This window comes from Furipterus horrens, unplaced genomic scaffold, assembly GCF_987537825.1.
Source record: "Furipterus horrens unplaced genomic scaffold, mFurHor1.1.pri manual_scaffold_7, whole genome shotgun sequence".
In the NCBI taxonomy this organism is placed as follows: Eukaryota; Metazoa; Chordata; class Mammalia; order Chiroptera; family Furipteridae; genus Furipterus; species Furipterus horrens.
Window position 1 is genome coordinate 106,785,287 of NW_028327177.1, and position 16,619 is coordinate 106,801,905.

The window sequence follows — 16,619 nt, forward strand, 5'->3', positions numbered from 1 at the left end:
GTGATGAAATGGGATAACACAGGTGGGTGAGCACCAGGGAGCTGGGGGACTCACTTGAGCTTCCCTCTTGCTGCCCGTCCTGGGGATCGATGTTAGCTAGGGGTGTGCAGGTAGAGATTTCTGAAGTCTAGCCTGCTTCCTTTCCACATTGGGTTTTAGGATCCCAGACAGGGTGGCTCTGTCCTGAGAAATGGGGCAGAGAGTATGGGACATGCAGACAGACCCCTACTCCATCAGCAATCCCACTCTGCCTAGGCAACCACGGTGTCCAGACCTTGCCCAGCTGGAATTGTTCAGGTCCATGACTTTGCCCTAGGGGCTCTTCAGCCCCTGGAGGGAACATGGTCCTTAACTCCAAATTCTGGTGCAGCCAAGGCCCTTTCTCCAAGGGACTTTTCCACTCCCCACCACTGTATCTCAAATACTACTTTAACATATTCTTTGATCTTAAGAGATTTTCCCCCTATTGAGATGCAGATGATGGGGGAAATGATAGATGGACTTGTAAAAGCAGATCAAGCCAACCCCTTAGCAACTGGCTTGTGCCTTGGGTTCAGGTTCACACTTCTGACCACAACAGACTCCTCCACACTGACTTTGTCATTAGAGTGACTGTGATACCAGTCAGTGTCCTGGTTAGCAGGTGACTGTTCAGCTTGGTTAACACAGAAAAGTTTAGTTATAGGCAAACATTTCATTATTGCCGATATATATCAGTGTATACCTGAAATCTTAATTATAAGCTAACATTTTAATTATCCGCTACCACCTTTGTGAATAGCTTACATCCTAGTCATTATGTAACACATTAATCAGCAGCAAATATTTCAGTTACGGCTAACGTTTTAGATAACAACTAACATCTTGGTTATGAGTGAAGGACTTAATCTTCAATGAAAAGAACATCTTAGTTACCAGCTAAAACGTTACTGGTAAGATAATTTAGTTAATTTTGACTCAGCAGCAAAAATCTAAGTCCGTGCTTCTCAAACCTCAAAGTAAATTTGGATTATCTTGGGCTCCTATTCAAAGGCAGATTCTGACTTTGCAGGTCCAGGGCAGGACCACAGGGTCTACATGGCTAATAAGCTCCCAGCGGGTGCTGACGCTGCTGGTCAGGGACCCTTGCAAAGCAAGGCCACCCTGTCCATTAAGAGATGCTAATTAACAGAACTGCAGAAAACCTCATTACCAGCTAACTTACCAGTTACAACCTCAACATTAGTTTTTTGCTAACATCTGCTCCACGGCCAACACCTTGACAGGGAACCGGTGGTGTGTGCGAGCTCCTGCAGGTGCAGAGAAGAGCCGACTGTTCCATTTTCAGGAACTTTGCAAGCTGCTTGTTAAACTAACAATAACTTGACCTCCGACATGGTGGGAGTCTTTATATCCTGAAATGAGGAAACCGCTACAAACCAGGGCTTTGTGTGCTTTTCAAGGACAGATTTATCAGGCTGCACCCTGGCCTAGGTCAGGCCCAGTCTCAGGCGGGAAGGCCTGCAGGACAGGAGGAGCTCTTTACTGAGGGCCAATCTCCAAGAGGCAGGGGAGGGGAAGAAGCACAACTCACCTTCCCTGTGGACTTGACGCCCTTCCAGATGCAGAAGAAACAGACCAACCAGACGAAAAGAAGGCAGAGAGCAAGGTCCCACTTCAGTGAGCCGGGGCTGTTGATTCCAGAGGACAAGCTCAGCACATTGCGCCTGGAAGCAAACAGAGCTGCAAGTCAGAAGGGCCAAGTTCTGGACTTGAGTAGACTGGGGTTCAAGTCCTAGATCATGTGCTGCTTTTGCACAGGTCACCTGTCCTCTGCAGGCCCTGGGATCCCCGCTGGTCTTGGGAAATAGTTAACACCCTTGTCACGGAGTTGTGAGGACGTCAACCAGGGGAGGAATTTAGACTCCTAAGTGAGGTGAACTTGGGTTCAACCCAGCCTGGCCTTGGGCAGGTTAAGTAAACACCTAAGCCTCAGTTTCTTCATCTGTAAAATGAGTACTGCATCACTGATTCTCAGCAGACACAGCTCCACCATGTAATCACTGACTCTGGGCTAGTTACCCAGTCTCCCAGACCTCCTCGGTCTCATCTATAAAATGGGAATAGCTACCATCCCCTAACATGCTGCCCCATGCCTCTTTTATTGTATTCACCTGCTTCTTCTCTGGATCTCTCCCTAAATGTAAGCCTCAAGGGGGACAGAGTATCCTACCCATGGCTGGAGAACACCCACCCACCTCCTTACATGGATTGCTGTTAAGAGAAAACCCACACAAAGTACTAACTACAGGGTCAGGGGTTGCAGCCAGCCATAGAGAAACCTAGCAGCTAGGTTGCTGAGAAGCCAGGAGCTGCTCCCGGCACCTAAGCAGTGCTGGCTCTCCCCTTCCCTTCTCGGGTTGTGAAGGCCTTCAAAGGAGGCAGGTAGACCATTGGAAGGACAATCAGCATGGGGCAGCCACCAACCCTGCCCAGCACAGCCTGGGTCTTTGCATTCAAGAACCTTGCTGATGCACACAAGCACCTGCTCAGACACACTCCTAAGGGGCAGATGACATCTAAAGGCAGGACAGGGCAGCACAGGGTGCCGATGGCTGAGAAGACCATGCAACCTAGCACCCAGAAATGTCCCCATTGTCCCAGAGCTCTGACTGCTGCAGCACTGACCATGGGCAGCCACACCGAGCAAAGGGACAGTGGCTCTGCCTACCAGTCCCCTGAAGTCACCTGCCCACCAAATCTCCAGGCCACAAACCATGGAAGATACAGTACTCATGCTCCCCTGGGAGATGCTGGGTTCCTTCTAATGCAAGTCAGCTCCCTATTTGAAACAGGAATGGCAGAGAGTGTTGTGTGACTTTGTGCCTCAGTTTCCTCATCTGTAAAGCATGAACAACTCCTGCCGAGGATGCTGCTGGGAAAGCCTTCCAGGCCATCCCTAGCTCTCAGCCAGTGGCAGGATGTCCCCCATGGTCAGGGCTTTGGGACATGTTTCCATTACTTCTTCTTCTTCTTTTTATTTTTATTTTCCCCAGAGGAGCTTCAACATGAGGACCTTGAATAAATCCAAAATGCCCACTCAACTGGCATTCAAGCCAGGCCTTGCTTTGCTGTGCTACACGCCTAGAACAGCACATGGCACACAGTAGGGCCTCAATAAGCACACGTGGAGAGAATGAAAGGACTTCAGGGGTTAATGGAAAGTTTGCATGGCACTCTGGACCAATCCATGAAATATTTCCACTAACGAACCTTAAGAAGAAGCAGTTGTTCTTTTTCTTCTTGCTGGTCCCCTGACATCGATGGGCTTCCCACTGTCACCTAAGACAGTGTGTGCTCAAATGTTAACACCAATGAAGCCTTTTCAATTTATCTCATCTGATCCAAGGACTAGAGGTCATTTGCCCCCTTCTACAGACAGGTAAAAAAAGGTTTGGAGGAGCCAACTGCCCATGAACACAAAGACAGCAGGGGGCAGAGCTGGCACCCTATACCCAGGCCCGTCTGACACTCAAAGCCAGTGCTCCCCGGACTCCACCTGACTACCTCTCTGATTCACAGAGAAAACAGAGCCTGAACTTTCAGAAGAATCTCTCCAGTCCCCGCTACAGGCCGGGATCACCTGGAACCTTGGAGCAGGGGAACATGGACATCCCCATAAGGCAGGGCTGGCGGCCAACTGCATCCCAGCTGGGGCCCTGCCAAGCACATGGATCTGGCGGCTGCAGCAGCTTTAAAACAAAAAGCCTTCCCCGTGCAGCCTCCAGAGCTCGGTGCCTTCAATGAAGGCTTGGGGCATGCTGGGCAGTGGCCCAAGGCTTCCTTGTGAATGGGCAGCATCAGGGAGAGAGCACTTTTCCACCTCCACACCGTTGCTCCCTTGCCAGCGCCAAGCACTGTCCTCGTGCTTCCAGAGAAGCTTTCCCTTTGCTCCACGGACAACCTACCAGAGTCCCTGGCTGTCCTCTCACACTAGATGTCACCCTGGGTGACGAGTCTGGCTTGCCTAACAGGCTCTAGGCGTCCCAAGGACAAGAATCTCACAGACAGGCACACAGCAGGCACTCAGCTAATGCTGAGGTGGTGCCCAGCCCTAAGACGGCCTTTTCTCCTTAACAGCAATTGGGCCAAGTAGCTTGAAACCCCAGAGCCGGGATTCTGACGGCACCAAGCCAACAGTCAGGCCCCCAACACCCTTCTGCCTTCTCCCACCTCCGTTCTGGGAAAACCAGTGGTGCCCACTCTGAATGGGAGGCTGCCACGTTGGCTTGCTCTAGACAACTGACCAGTGAGGCAGGGCACAAGGAACCTGAGTCATGACTTGCTTTTTCCCTTCCTGGCGGTAATCTCCTTGCAGGATCTCATGGCGCCTCCAGTGACATGGTAAGGCACCCAGCAATTCCATTCTCAAGACTCTTCCTCTACGGTTTCACTTGCATATGTGGCCAAAGTCAGGGTACACCCCACAGTGCTGTCTATAAAAGCAAAAAATTGGCAACCACCCAAATGGCCATCAAAAAGGGCAGAGCAGGCACAAGGACACACAGTGGAATGCCCTGCAGCCGTGGACAGCAGGGAAAGCTCCTGAGGACTGATAAGCAACTCCACCCTGGAGATAAATAAATGAACAAAGCAAGGTGAGGAATAGCACATACGCGTGCTCCCTATTGTGTAAAAAGGGCTGAATGCGCATTGTGCTTGAACACGCACAGACTATTTTTGGCAGGACATACAAGACGCTGGTTTTGTCACTGCCACCGGGGAGGGAGAGCCGCTGGGTAGGAATGTGGGGGCGGGGGGCTCACTTGGTATTAAATATATTTTTTCATTATGTGAATGTTTTTAATGTGCACATATCACCTTTATACAAATTATTTTAAATTCTAGAAAATGTTTGTAATGGGTCATGCAAACGTTCTAAGAATAGAATATGTCTCATCAATCAAAGGCTGCCATAACTGAGCCTGACATGGGCTCGGGGCCAAAGGGACTGACATCCATCCTTTCCAAGGTTATCTCAAGGGTAGCCATGAGGGCCGGAAAGTGTGTGGGGCTATCTGAATCCATTTTTGAGGGAACCCAGTTCAAAGGACAATCCGCAAGTCCCTTCCCTGTCAGACCCCCCAGCCTCAGCCACAAAGCACCGGGATCTGTTGGGCCTTCCCCTGGTGCCCAGAAAACTGCAGTGGCATGCACCAGAGGGGCTGCCATGTTGCACTGCCCCTCATGGGTCCCTCCTAACCACACCAGGCTACCCCAAATCTCACCACATCTCCCCAACACCACCACCACCCTGCTGCTCCCCAGAGCTAGTTCAGCAGCTCCCATTTTTTATGTCTCCACTCTCAGTCCCCAGTTTGTTCTCATCAGTCTGTCAATACCCAAGTCAGGTCATGCTCTCCTCTGTTCTACATCCTCCCATGGCTCCCACCTACCAAGGGACTCAGACACCTTCAAGAAGGAGGATGGTGCCTCCTAATGATATCACAGGCATAAATGGGACGTGTCCAGAACAAACTGTATGCACAGTGGGTAGTTCCATCTCAAACCTCATTACCATATGGCTCCCTTCACTTCCTCCTTTAGCCATACTACCTTCTGCAATGTTCCCAGAATAGGTGGAGCATGCTCTTGCCTCGGGATCTTTGAACCCCCACCCCTTCTTCAGGTCTTTGTTCAAACAGCACTTCACTGAGGCAGTCTGTACTGGCCACCCTATGTAAAAAACATCCCTGGCCACTCTCCTGCCCCTGTCATGACTTTATTTTCCAGCACTTACCACTTTTCTATTACAATTTTATTTGTGGTATCTGTTTAATGTCTGTCTGCTCTACTAAAATGACATCTCCACAGAGACAGGGTCTGTGTCTGTCTTCATCACTGCTAGATCAGGAACAATGCCTGGTACACAGTAAGTGCTCAACAGATGTTAGTTGAGTAAATCAATTATACCCACTTGGTTGATGCAGAAACTGAGGCTCAGCCAGGTTCAGGAATTCACCTGAAATTACTCAGATAAAAACCAACCCTGGGCCTGGTTTTCTTTCTGATGCCACCCTAGGGACCTGTCACCAGTGTGCTGGGTCCTACGCTGCCCTTCATGAGGGCCGAGAGCCCCAGCACCCCAAAGTCCCCTGCATCTCGCACACAGTGGGAGGAGATACAGAGGTGAGCTGCATTCTTGTCCAAGAATAGTAATGATTCATTTCAGGGTGGGATCCAAAAAAGAATTGCCTGGACGTCTGTTTTGAGTCGGCCAGCCTGCTGCCGTCCAGCCGGCACTCAGAGATGTAAATACGTCCTCCAAGTGGGCCAAATCGTTTCCTTTTGACTGCCGGCCAGCCATTTATTGGCGATGGTTCTTCCCTGGAGACTGATGGAAGCAACAATTATAAAAGAGCCCGTCCGCCCTGAGCATGGGGCCACACAAGGCTTTCTCCCCTGCCTCCCCCTCCTGACAGCTGCAGGGGAAGATTGGCTGAGCAGGGCTTGTTTGCAAATATGACTCATTTCTTTGATTCTAATAAAGTCTAATGATACGTGCTGAGCTCCCAGAGGGCTCTGGAGGAACTGCAGAGGAAGGAGGGCATTTGGCCAGATCAGGCCCTGCCTGTCTTCCAGGTCTAGGGGTGAAGCAGGACCCTCAGGATGGAGGTGGCCCCAGAGCAGGGATAAGCAGCACCAAGCTGAGCGGGGGAAGAAGCTCTGCTTCCCCATCATACACTGACTCAGAGTTAAATTATAAAGCCAGCGTGTGGTGATTATCTTGGGAGGCCGGGTGGTTTATCTAGCAAAGGACATCTCACTGGCTCCTGCTGAGCATGGCGCCTTAGCATTGCAGATAGGGTGGGCACAGGGGATCCAGGCCAAGAGAAGACCCCACGCATAACCTCAGAGTGGGGTCGCACACATACACATGGCACAACGTCACCTGTGGCCGTGGGCTTAGCCTGGCCTCACAGCCAATGAAAACACAGACACTGGAGGTGGCATCCAGCGTCTGAGGTCGGGGCTGGAACTCGGCTCTGTCTGGCTACAGAGCGCCCTTTGGCAAGTCATACCATCCTCTGGTCTCAGTGTCCTGTCTAATAAGCCATGCCTGGAGGCCCTGTCTTAACTCTAGCCGGCCTGTGAGGTGTTGGCACTATGTCACCTCTGAGGTTTGGACAGGTGAGGTGACTGCCCCGAGGACACATAGGAGCCAGTCAGCCTCCCCGCTCTCAGGGATGGGAGCATCACCCCCTGCTCTCCACTACCTCCTCTTGTAAAACTGGAGAGGGGCAAAGAGGAGCACCAAGGTCCTTCCTTGTCCAGGGCCAGGAGGAAGTATCAGGTCCCATGGTGCCTCACTGTCTCGACTCCCAGGAAGCTCCTGAGCACCCATCAGGCATCATTCGCCCAAGAAAAAGCTCAGGGACCCACGCACCTCGTGCAAGTAAGAGAAGGGAAGGGAAACAATGGCTATGACTGGGCTTCGCCTCAAGGAGCAGGGACACCAGCCTGTGACAGATCCATACTGCTCTGCAGCCCAACAGGGGTGCCAGCCAGGGACACTTCAGTAATAACCCAGCAAGCCGATTTCTCAATGAAAACCCCAAAGCTGGTCACTGTGGAGCTGGTGGCTATTTTCAGGGGAAATCATATAAGCTAAGATTCACCCCAGAGAACCCAGGCCCACTGATGGCTAAGTCCGCTGAGGCCCTGTACCGCATCGGTGCTTCATACAGGACCCAGTTCTTTTTCCACCCGTGTGATCTTTAAGCAATGTCCAGAAAACCCAGACTCAATCCCATCACTCCCCTTCTTGTATACCTTCCATGGTTCCCCCTCTAGAGAGCAAAGCTCAAACTTAGCCTAACATTCAAGGCCTCAGTCCTTCTCTCTGGCCCCAGGTGTCCTATGCGCTGACCAAACCAATGACTTGCTATTGCCAAAACAGTCATGTGCTTTCAGGATTCATGGGATGTCCCTTCTTCCCAGAAGACCTTTTCTCTCCACTTTTCAGTCTGCTGAGCTTCTACTCATCCCTCAAAGCCCAGCTCAAAGGGTCATGTGCACAAGGGAAAATGAGGCCAGAGAAGGGTAGTGACTTCCTGCTCCAGGCTACACTAGGAAGTGGATGCAGACAGGTCGTTAAAAAGAAGAATCAGCAGTCAGTGAGCACTGAACTGTGTTGAAACACTTAAAATCCTCTCTGGCTGGGTGAGATCACAGCATGGGAAAAGCCAGGAGACGACTCTGAACTAAGAAACAACACGCTTGGATTCACAACTGATTGCAGAGTTGCAAGGCAGGGAACATGGTGAGAGGGCCAGTGCTGGGGTCTGGGGGAGTGATGATGGGGGTCCCAGGTGGAGGGAGGAAGACTACAGTGCAGATGGGGAGGGTGGTCAGACTCTGAATATACTTTAAAGGGAGAGCCAAGAGGACCTGTGACTTGGGCATGAGATTAGAGATAGAAAGCAGTTTGTGGTGATTCCTAGATATTCCTAATCATAGGGCCTCTGCCAAGATGAAATGAAAGGGTAGCGGCAAGTCCTCAGCACAATGCTCATGGGAGTCAGTCATTCCACATTAGTTCTCTTTTCCCTCTTGTGACCAAGAGGATGGAAAGCTGTAGAAGGCAGGCAGCCAGGCCCTTCTCGCCCTCTTCAGCTGACTCAGAGCAGCACTGAGCTGAAGCCCCCGGCGCAGCTCATTGGCCTCAGCCTCTCTGCTCACATGGGCAGCAGGTCTGGCTCCTCTCACCTAAGCCTGCTTTCCAGGCTTCCCTCTCTGTGGGCCCCAGTCCTCCAGTGTTCTAGAAAGAGAGCAAGTTATTTATGATGCTCAGGTGGGCTCACAAAGCTCTGCTAGAACCAGGAGGGGGTACGAAGGCTGCAATGGGAAGGGAGCATCAAACAGGCGGCCAGAACTGTCTGGGCTGAGCGAGTCCATCTGGATCATGTGGGACTTGAGAAGGTGCCTGCAGGACCAGGAAATGTAAAAAGATAAACACTGTCTTAATGTCTTCCGGGCCAGGAAAGGGAGCTGGGGCACTCAGAATGGAGATCCTGGAAGGCAAGAGACCTAGAATCCTCCAGTAGGGCCCAGTCTGGGGGACAGGCAAAGGAGAAGGCGTGGATGTGTCTGGACACCTGGAGGACCTCATCACTCATACGGGCATCTTCTCAAGAGCCCTCAGGCCTTAGGTGGCAGGGAGACGATTAAAGAGGATCCAGTGGGGGGTGAGGTGACAACTCTGGCATCTGAGAGGGGGCCATTCTCAGTCCTTCTGAAGGCCATATCACTTAAGAGTTCCAAATGCTCCCGAGGAGGGGTTTTATCCACTATGAGGGCCCTAAATAAATAATAATGGCCCATATTTATCACGCAGGTTCTCAGAGCTGGCTATCCCTGGGAGGGCAGTGCTATGATCTCTCCGGGTACAAGTGAGGACACTAAGGTCCAGAGAGGTAAAGGCACCTGGCCAGGCTAGAAGTAGCACAGCTAGCATTTGAACCAATCCATGCCGAGGCAACAAAGCCCCGGCAGGCACCCGAGTGGCGGGTTGAGTGCCAGTGTCCTGGGTGGGGCAGGCCCTGGGTGTTCAGGTTGTGCCAAGAACAGCAGAGAGCAGACAGGGCTGTGGTCTCAGGCCCATTCAAGTGAGAAGAATAAAGTGCCCCATTTCTTTGTCTGTAAACTCAGCTCTTCAGAGGGTGGAGAGCTGAGGAGATGACGAATGGGCTTGTAATGCCCTCTTTGTCTGGAAATGGGAAACATGTACATGTAAAGAGCCCCAGTCCCAGTATTCCCAGGGACCTGGGGGCAAATACTAAAAGGCCCACATGTCATGACAGGGACAGGCACCACCTGAGTGAGGATTGACTGACCTTGCCTATTATTTCCCAGCTCTGGCCCCAAAGCACACCTGGGACCGCCTCCTCTTCCTTGAGCCTGTTCCTAGGCCAGGTCCTCAGTGGTGAGGAGACACCTTGGAAACAGCAAAGCCACACACAAAAGAGAGGGAGTGTCATCTCGTGATGATTAGGGTCCACCTGCTTCCTTAGCATTCCCTGCTCCTGGCTCTCAAGCTTCATGCAAGGCCTTATCTCAGTTATTTCCAGGTTGAGGGGGCGGCACCCATGAAGAGCAAGGAAAGTGATGCACTGAATGTATCTTTAACTGGCCTCCAAGGACTGTGTTAGAAGCACTTTCCCATACATCAGCTAAGAGGTGCCCAAACTTCAAGCCCCTCCACAGTCTGCCCTCTGATGGATACTCCTATTGACAATAGTGTGGTAAACTATAAAAGTGCCTATAATTCTCCACTCCTCTCATAAAGAGACAGAACCTATTTCTCCACCACTTGAATCTGGGTAAGTCTTGTGGCTTACTTTGGCCAACAGGTCATTAACAAAAATAATACAAGCAAAAGCTTAAAAACTGCTCCTCATTGGGACTTTCCCACTTGTTGCTTTGGAATGTCAAACTGCCTCTGAATAAGCTCAGGGTAGCTTGCTGGATGATGAGACCATATGAACCCCGGCACCCCAGCCAATAACCCCCCAGTCCCCAGAAGAGCTACCCTCATGCCCTACAGTTGACCTACCCATGAGGGAGTCCAGCAAAGACCAGAATAACTGCCCAGCCAGGCTCAGCCCAAACTGCCAATCAGCAGAACCTTGAGCCAAATAAATGGTTGTTGTTTAAAGCCAAAGAGTTGGGGATGGTTGTTACACAGCAAAAGCTAATTGACACATAATTTTTACTCTATTCACCTTTTCACTTGAGTAACTATGTTAGCTTCTTATATGCATTTTTCTCTGTACAATAATGGGTTTGATGTGCTAACTATATTTCTTCCAAAATACATTAAGAAAACTATCATTTTCAGACAATATAAGTACATACATATACCTGCCTTTGGGAAAAAAATCCTCATAGAGATCCCATAGGTGTTGGAACAGTTCATTCCCCTCATTTGACAGTTAAAGAAACTGAGGCTCAGAAAGGGGCAGAGACTTGCTGAATATATCAAACAGCCAGTAAAATAGCAGAACTGGTACTCGATTCCAGGTCTGTCTGAGACCAAAGGCATGGATTTATCTCCAAATCTGTACCCACCTTCCCACCTTCTCCCCAATCCCACATTGCTGGGGAGAAGACAAGGGAGTGGGCTGTCTTCTCTGCCCCCACCCATGCCCTCCCTCCTTCCTTAGTGAGACCAGCCTTACTCCCAGAACTCAGTGACGGGGGAGGTGAAGTTGCTGGTGTTGAGAGTGCTCCACAGGCTCTTATTCTTGCGCATAGTGTCCTCCATGCAATAGGGAGTGTTCCAGGTGTGGTTGCAGTGCGCCCAGGGCAGCTCTGACTGGAAGGACTGGAACAGGTAGTATGTGGCCCAGGCCAGGATGATGATGTAGTATACATTCAGGAGGGACACGATCACAATGGAGGCATAGCCGATGCCTGTGGGTATGGACAAGCAAGATAAGTATCAGAAGGAAGGCCAGACCCACTACATCCACACACTCTAATGGAAGGCCGCGGCACCCTCACGGGGCCATCAACATTAACCAGCAAATATCTGTAGGATGAATGGATGACTGGATGGATGGATGGATAGGTGAAAAAATGGAGTTAAATCAATGGGATACTTGGATGAATAGAAGATCCTGCATGGAAATGGGAAAGATCTATGAACGGATGGTTAGATGGATGAATGGCTAGAGAGCTGGTTAGACAGACTGGTAGAGAGCTGAACGGGTTTATGTTGGATTGATGGGTGGACATTTCATTTGTTGGATGGATTATGGCTGGTGATTGGCTGGAAGGTCAGGTAGATGAATAGATGAATGGATGGATAACTAAATTGACTAGTTTAAAGAGGAAAGATTTGATGGATGATAGATGGACAGGTTTCTATGGGTGACTAAATATACATACATCCTCCCATTCTTTCAAATTATAATCATAAGACTATTATCTTATGCTAGGTACTGGACATAGGACTGAATGTTACAATAATAAAGCTACCATTAATTTGGGGCTTCCTATGAGGATAAAGCACCTTTACATGACTGTCATTTTGTCTTCACAGTCACCCTATGAAGTAAACATACTGTTTCCATTTGATAGAGGAGGAAATTGAGGCACAAAGAGATTAAGAGACTTTCTCAAAGTCATGAGTTAGCAAGAGAAGGAAGAGGGACTCAAACCCAGATGGCAAGGCCGCTGAATCTGAGTGCTTGTCTTCTGCACTGCACTGCTAAGCAGCCGCTAGCTTATCTGTCCTTCCACAACCCAGGGAGGGGGAACAGCTAATACATATTGAGCAGCCACTGTGAGGAGCATCATGTGTATCACGTACTGGCTGCTACCTTGTGTCAGGCACAGTGCCAAGTAACTTGTGTGAGGCTACGGTGTACCTGGCAAACAGCAGATGCTCAATAATAATTTGCCAAATCAATGAACACCAGGCCCTGGGTGACCTTTGTCCCATACTCACCGGAGAACAAGGGGCAGATCTTTTCCCAGCAGGTGATGCCCCCTTCAGAGGTGTACTGGCCTATGATTACCTCCAGGAAAAACACAGGCAGGCCGCCCCCAAACAGGAAAATAAAATACGGTATGAGGAATGCACCTGCGGAGAGAGCAGAGTGGGATGCGGGTCAGGCTGTGTCTGTCACAAGAGCCAAGGCGGCAGGTGCTCACTCCCAAGCCCTCCCAGCCAATGGAACCAGAGAGAACGCGTGAGGGATGTGAGGGATAAAGGCCAAATTCCTGGATGTGGTTGCAAATTCTCCAGGCCCTGCCCACCTGTCCTGCTGGCATCACCTTTCCAGTGTGCCCTTTCACCTTCTTCAAGTCTCCCAGGTGCTCTGAGCCTCGGAGCCTCTGGTTAAGCTATGCCAGCTGCCTGCCTGTCTTCCCCACATCGTCCGTCTGCATAAGAACTGTTCAGCCCTTCAGACCCATCTCATATATGACCTCCTCATTGAAGCCTCCATCTACCTGTCCCCAGGCCTGCCTAGAGCAGAAGCTGAGATGAACTAGCTAGGAAGGGTGCGATGATGAGAAGCTAGAGGTGGGCACCTCCAGCTGGGGATGGGAGCCAGGGGAGGAGTGAGGGGCAAAGAGTTGGGGTGAGGGTTCCTACCTGGTGTCCACTAATGGCTTCAGCGGGTCCATAAACCCTTTGAAACTGTGGGCAACTTGGGTCTATGTGTATGCGCTTTGCTCTGGGGAGCGTCTAGAACACTCATCAGAGTCCCAAAGGCACCTGAGACCTACAAAAGGTTAAGAAACCAGACTCTAAGGCAGAATCTCCCGAAAGGTAGTTCTCCTAGCGCAGGCTGTATGCGGCATGCCCATCTCCGCTGACAGGTAAGCCCTCAGTCACGGGCAGTTCTTCCTGCCAGTCCTCATCAGGCCCCTGCTAGCGCACAGCAACACGGGCCCAGCACATGCTGCTGACGTGAACGCCTCCAGCGGGAGAGGATTCTAGCTCACAGCCTTCAGGTTAAAAAACACAAAAACAAAAAACCCGAACCAACCAACAAACCAGCCAACCAGACTATTTTTAAAATATCTTCAATGATTGAAGATGGTGAAAAGCTACAAACTTCCAGTTATAAGTTAAGTTCTGGGGATGGACTGTATAGCATTGTCGCTATAGTAAATAATACTGTATTATACTTAAAGTTGCTGAAAGGAATTTTAAAAGTTCTCAAGACAAGAAAAAAATGTGTGACTGTGAGGTACTTTATGCTAACTAAACTTATCGTAGTAATTTTTCACAATATATACACATATGAAATCATTGTGTTGTACACCTGAACCTAATACAAGGTTATATACATCAATTATATCTCAGTAAAATTGGAATAGAAATTTTAATTAAAACAAAAATAAGAAATTTCTTCACTGTATCTTTTTTTCCTGGACACCTTTCCATTATGGCAAACAATACTGGTTTTCCATTTATGAGGGGAAGTGAAGCTTACTTTTGAATTATATTCGGTTTAAATTAGGAAAGCCAAAGCAAACGTCAGGAAAGATATAAAGTAAGAAGGAGTCAGGAGGCACTTAGATAAGAGAAAATTTATGAAGGAAGCGTGAGTGTCAGAGGTTTGAAGAACATGGGCCTGGCCTCATCAGCCCTCAACAGCCTTCATCAGAGATGGTAAACTGAAGGATCAGAGACTACTAGGGATCCTCTCAAGGTAACACAGTAAGACCTGACTCCCAGGCATGCTCCTCTCCTGCTGCTAAGGTGGGGCAGGGTGGGGCGCGGGTGCAGCACACTGACTGGGGGAAGTCAAGGTGGGGACTAGGGAAAGCAGGGCACAAGAGACCATTCCCCTCTCCATCCCCACCCTTCTCTCTGCCCAGCCTAGACTCACCTCCACCATTTTTGTAGCAGAGGTACGGAAAACGCCAGACGTTGCCCAAGCCGACAAAGCCGCCAGCCACAGAGAGCACAAAGTCGATCTTGCTGGACCACTTCTCCCTCTGTGGGGGCTTCCCCTCCGCCTCATCCTCAGGCCGCGTGCCGGGGCTCTTCCCTGGGGATGGCTTCAGGATGTCCTTGTGAAAGTCTTTCAGACACTGCAGCTTCTCCTTGGTGGCCATCTCCTCGCTTTCTGTGGGGGACAAAACAGGACCCAAAGTGTGGTTGGTAAGGAACGGCCTGTGTGTCTCCAACGCAACTTCTCCCTTCTCACCCAGGCCTGCCTCTGACCTCCCAGGCCTGTGGCAGGGAACAGACCGGCCCCTCCTCTGCCCACTGATCTGACAACATCCTGAGTGATTCAGAACCCTGTAGGTAATCAGGCACCTAACAATTCAGAAACTGAGAGATTCCATTCCTTGGGCAACTACTGAAGAGAAGGACTGCGGGCCCATGTTTGTTGTCCTTGAACTTTATACCCCATCCTGCCCCTGCAGGCAGGTAAGCATGAAGCCACACTGCCTTGGCATCATCTACAAAATACGACATGCCCCAAACAGTTCTAAGGCACCTCCCAAATAACACCTGCCTGAATTTTCTAAAAATGAATAGATACTATTTCCAAATTCCAGTCTACATAGAAAATGACAGCTCCCATGTCACTCATGACTCAGCACAGTGCCTGGCGCACAGGAGGTGCCTGATCCTGTTTAAAGAATGGGTAAACATAAAACGAATGAGGAATGGGGTTTCAGGCTGAAATGAAAACAATGTGAAAATGGGGTTTTCATCAAAATATGGAAAAATGCATGTTTATGAAATATATTTGCAATTCATTAACCAGTCTCATCTCTGCAGCATAGAAGACAAGGGATTTGCACTGGTAAGGGTTATGTAAGAAAGCCAGTTAACCTCCCTTTGTCCACCCCTCTCCACGGATTCTCTGGCTTGCTCTGACCTTTGTAGCATGCAGGTTCTCCCTGTTGGGTTTGGTAATGGGAAGCCTCCAAGGAGGTCAAATCCCTAAGCCTCCAGGAGCTGTTTGTGGTCACTCTCAGCTGACCCCTGCTTGAACCCCACTCTAGAGGACATCTGCCACCAGCTAGAGCAGAGCCTCTTCTTTCTGTACCTCATCAGATCCCTGACTCTTCACTCTCCCTGGTAGCTCAGCCCGGAGGGCAAGAGCAACATGAGTCCCAGCCCAGAAGGAAAGGGAGTCTTCAAGGGTTTTCCCCCTATAAGGTAGAGGGCCACAGAAGACAGATGAGCTAGGGGGCCAGAGCCTGTGGGCCTATACACCCCTCTCTGAGCCTGTTTCTCCACCTGCAGAATGAAAAGGATGACGACAAACGTGACCGACTCATAGCCAAGAAGCCTGGGACACAACTTGTCCTCATGATCCAACTTGGTGGCCAACCCTGAAAATACCAGATTTCAGAGCAAAGTTAAGATTTCTAGGTTCTCTTGAAAAACTGGAAGGTTGGACCATGTGTGGCTCACATTCCCTTTGGCAACCATCAGCTGGACCAGATGTGGTCCTGTCACAAGTGCACACCCACGCCAGCTCACCACCCAGCTTACAGGACACCTTCGGAGGGCATCTGAGTCTGTCTTGCCAAACTGTTTGGCACTACCTTAAAACGTCTTCATTCATATCCTTGCTTCCTTGCTGTCCCCTCCTTGATGACAAGAGTAGTGCCCCCATGGGGACAAGGACCTACCTTGTCCACTGCTATTTGCCCAGAGCCTGGCGCACATCAGATCATCAAGTAAAAATTGTTGGGGAGATGGTTCCCAGAGTGGGATCTGCCAGCAGCTGGTGCTAAGTGTGAACCCCAGCTTGGCCTCTTCCCAACCACAGGGCACAGTGAGTCACTGGGCCTTGGAGCCTTGCTTTCTACACTGCCTGGTTCAGAGGCCATCCAAGGCACAGCCAGGCGGGGGCTGCCCGAGGGCCTGGGGTGTGGAGAGGAGACGTGTTGGCCTGGCCCCAGCAGCCAGGCCCACAGGGGCCGTGCCCTGAGGAGCAGAGGCACAAAAGCACAACAGAACCCCTGTTTCCCCCACGCCTCCTTCCTCTCCCTGGCTCAGGGTGGGGGACCCCAATTGTTTTGCTATCTGGTGGTGAGCAGACCAAGAAAAGGCTTCCTGGAGCCAACGGGCGGCTCACTGAGCCCTTCCT

At 50.4% G+C, this 16,619-nt stretch overlaps 1 protein-coding gene across 1 annotated transcript in view; it reads right to left on the minus strand.

Moving 5' to 3' along the window:
- SLC6A6 (solute carrier family 6 member 6) overlaps positions 1–14,719 on the minus strand; it is a 41,049-nt gene extending 26,330 nt beyond the window's left edge. Inside the window, exons 1-4 of the mRNA XM_090284226.1 lie at positions 14,391–14,719; positions 12,494–12,628; positions 11,220–11,454; positions 1,574–1,706 (exon numbers count right to left, since the gene is read on the minus strand). Of these exons, the coding sequence (XP_090140352.1) occupies positions 1,574–1,706; positions 11,220–11,454; positions 12,494–12,628; positions 14,391–14,619 (732 nt within the window). The 5' untranslated portion in view covers positions 14,620–14,719. The remainder of the gene's footprint in view (positions 1–1,573; positions 1,707–11,219; positions 11,455–12,493; positions 12,629–14,390) is intronic.
- Between the last annotated feature and the right edge of the window lie 1,900 nt (positions 14,720–16,619).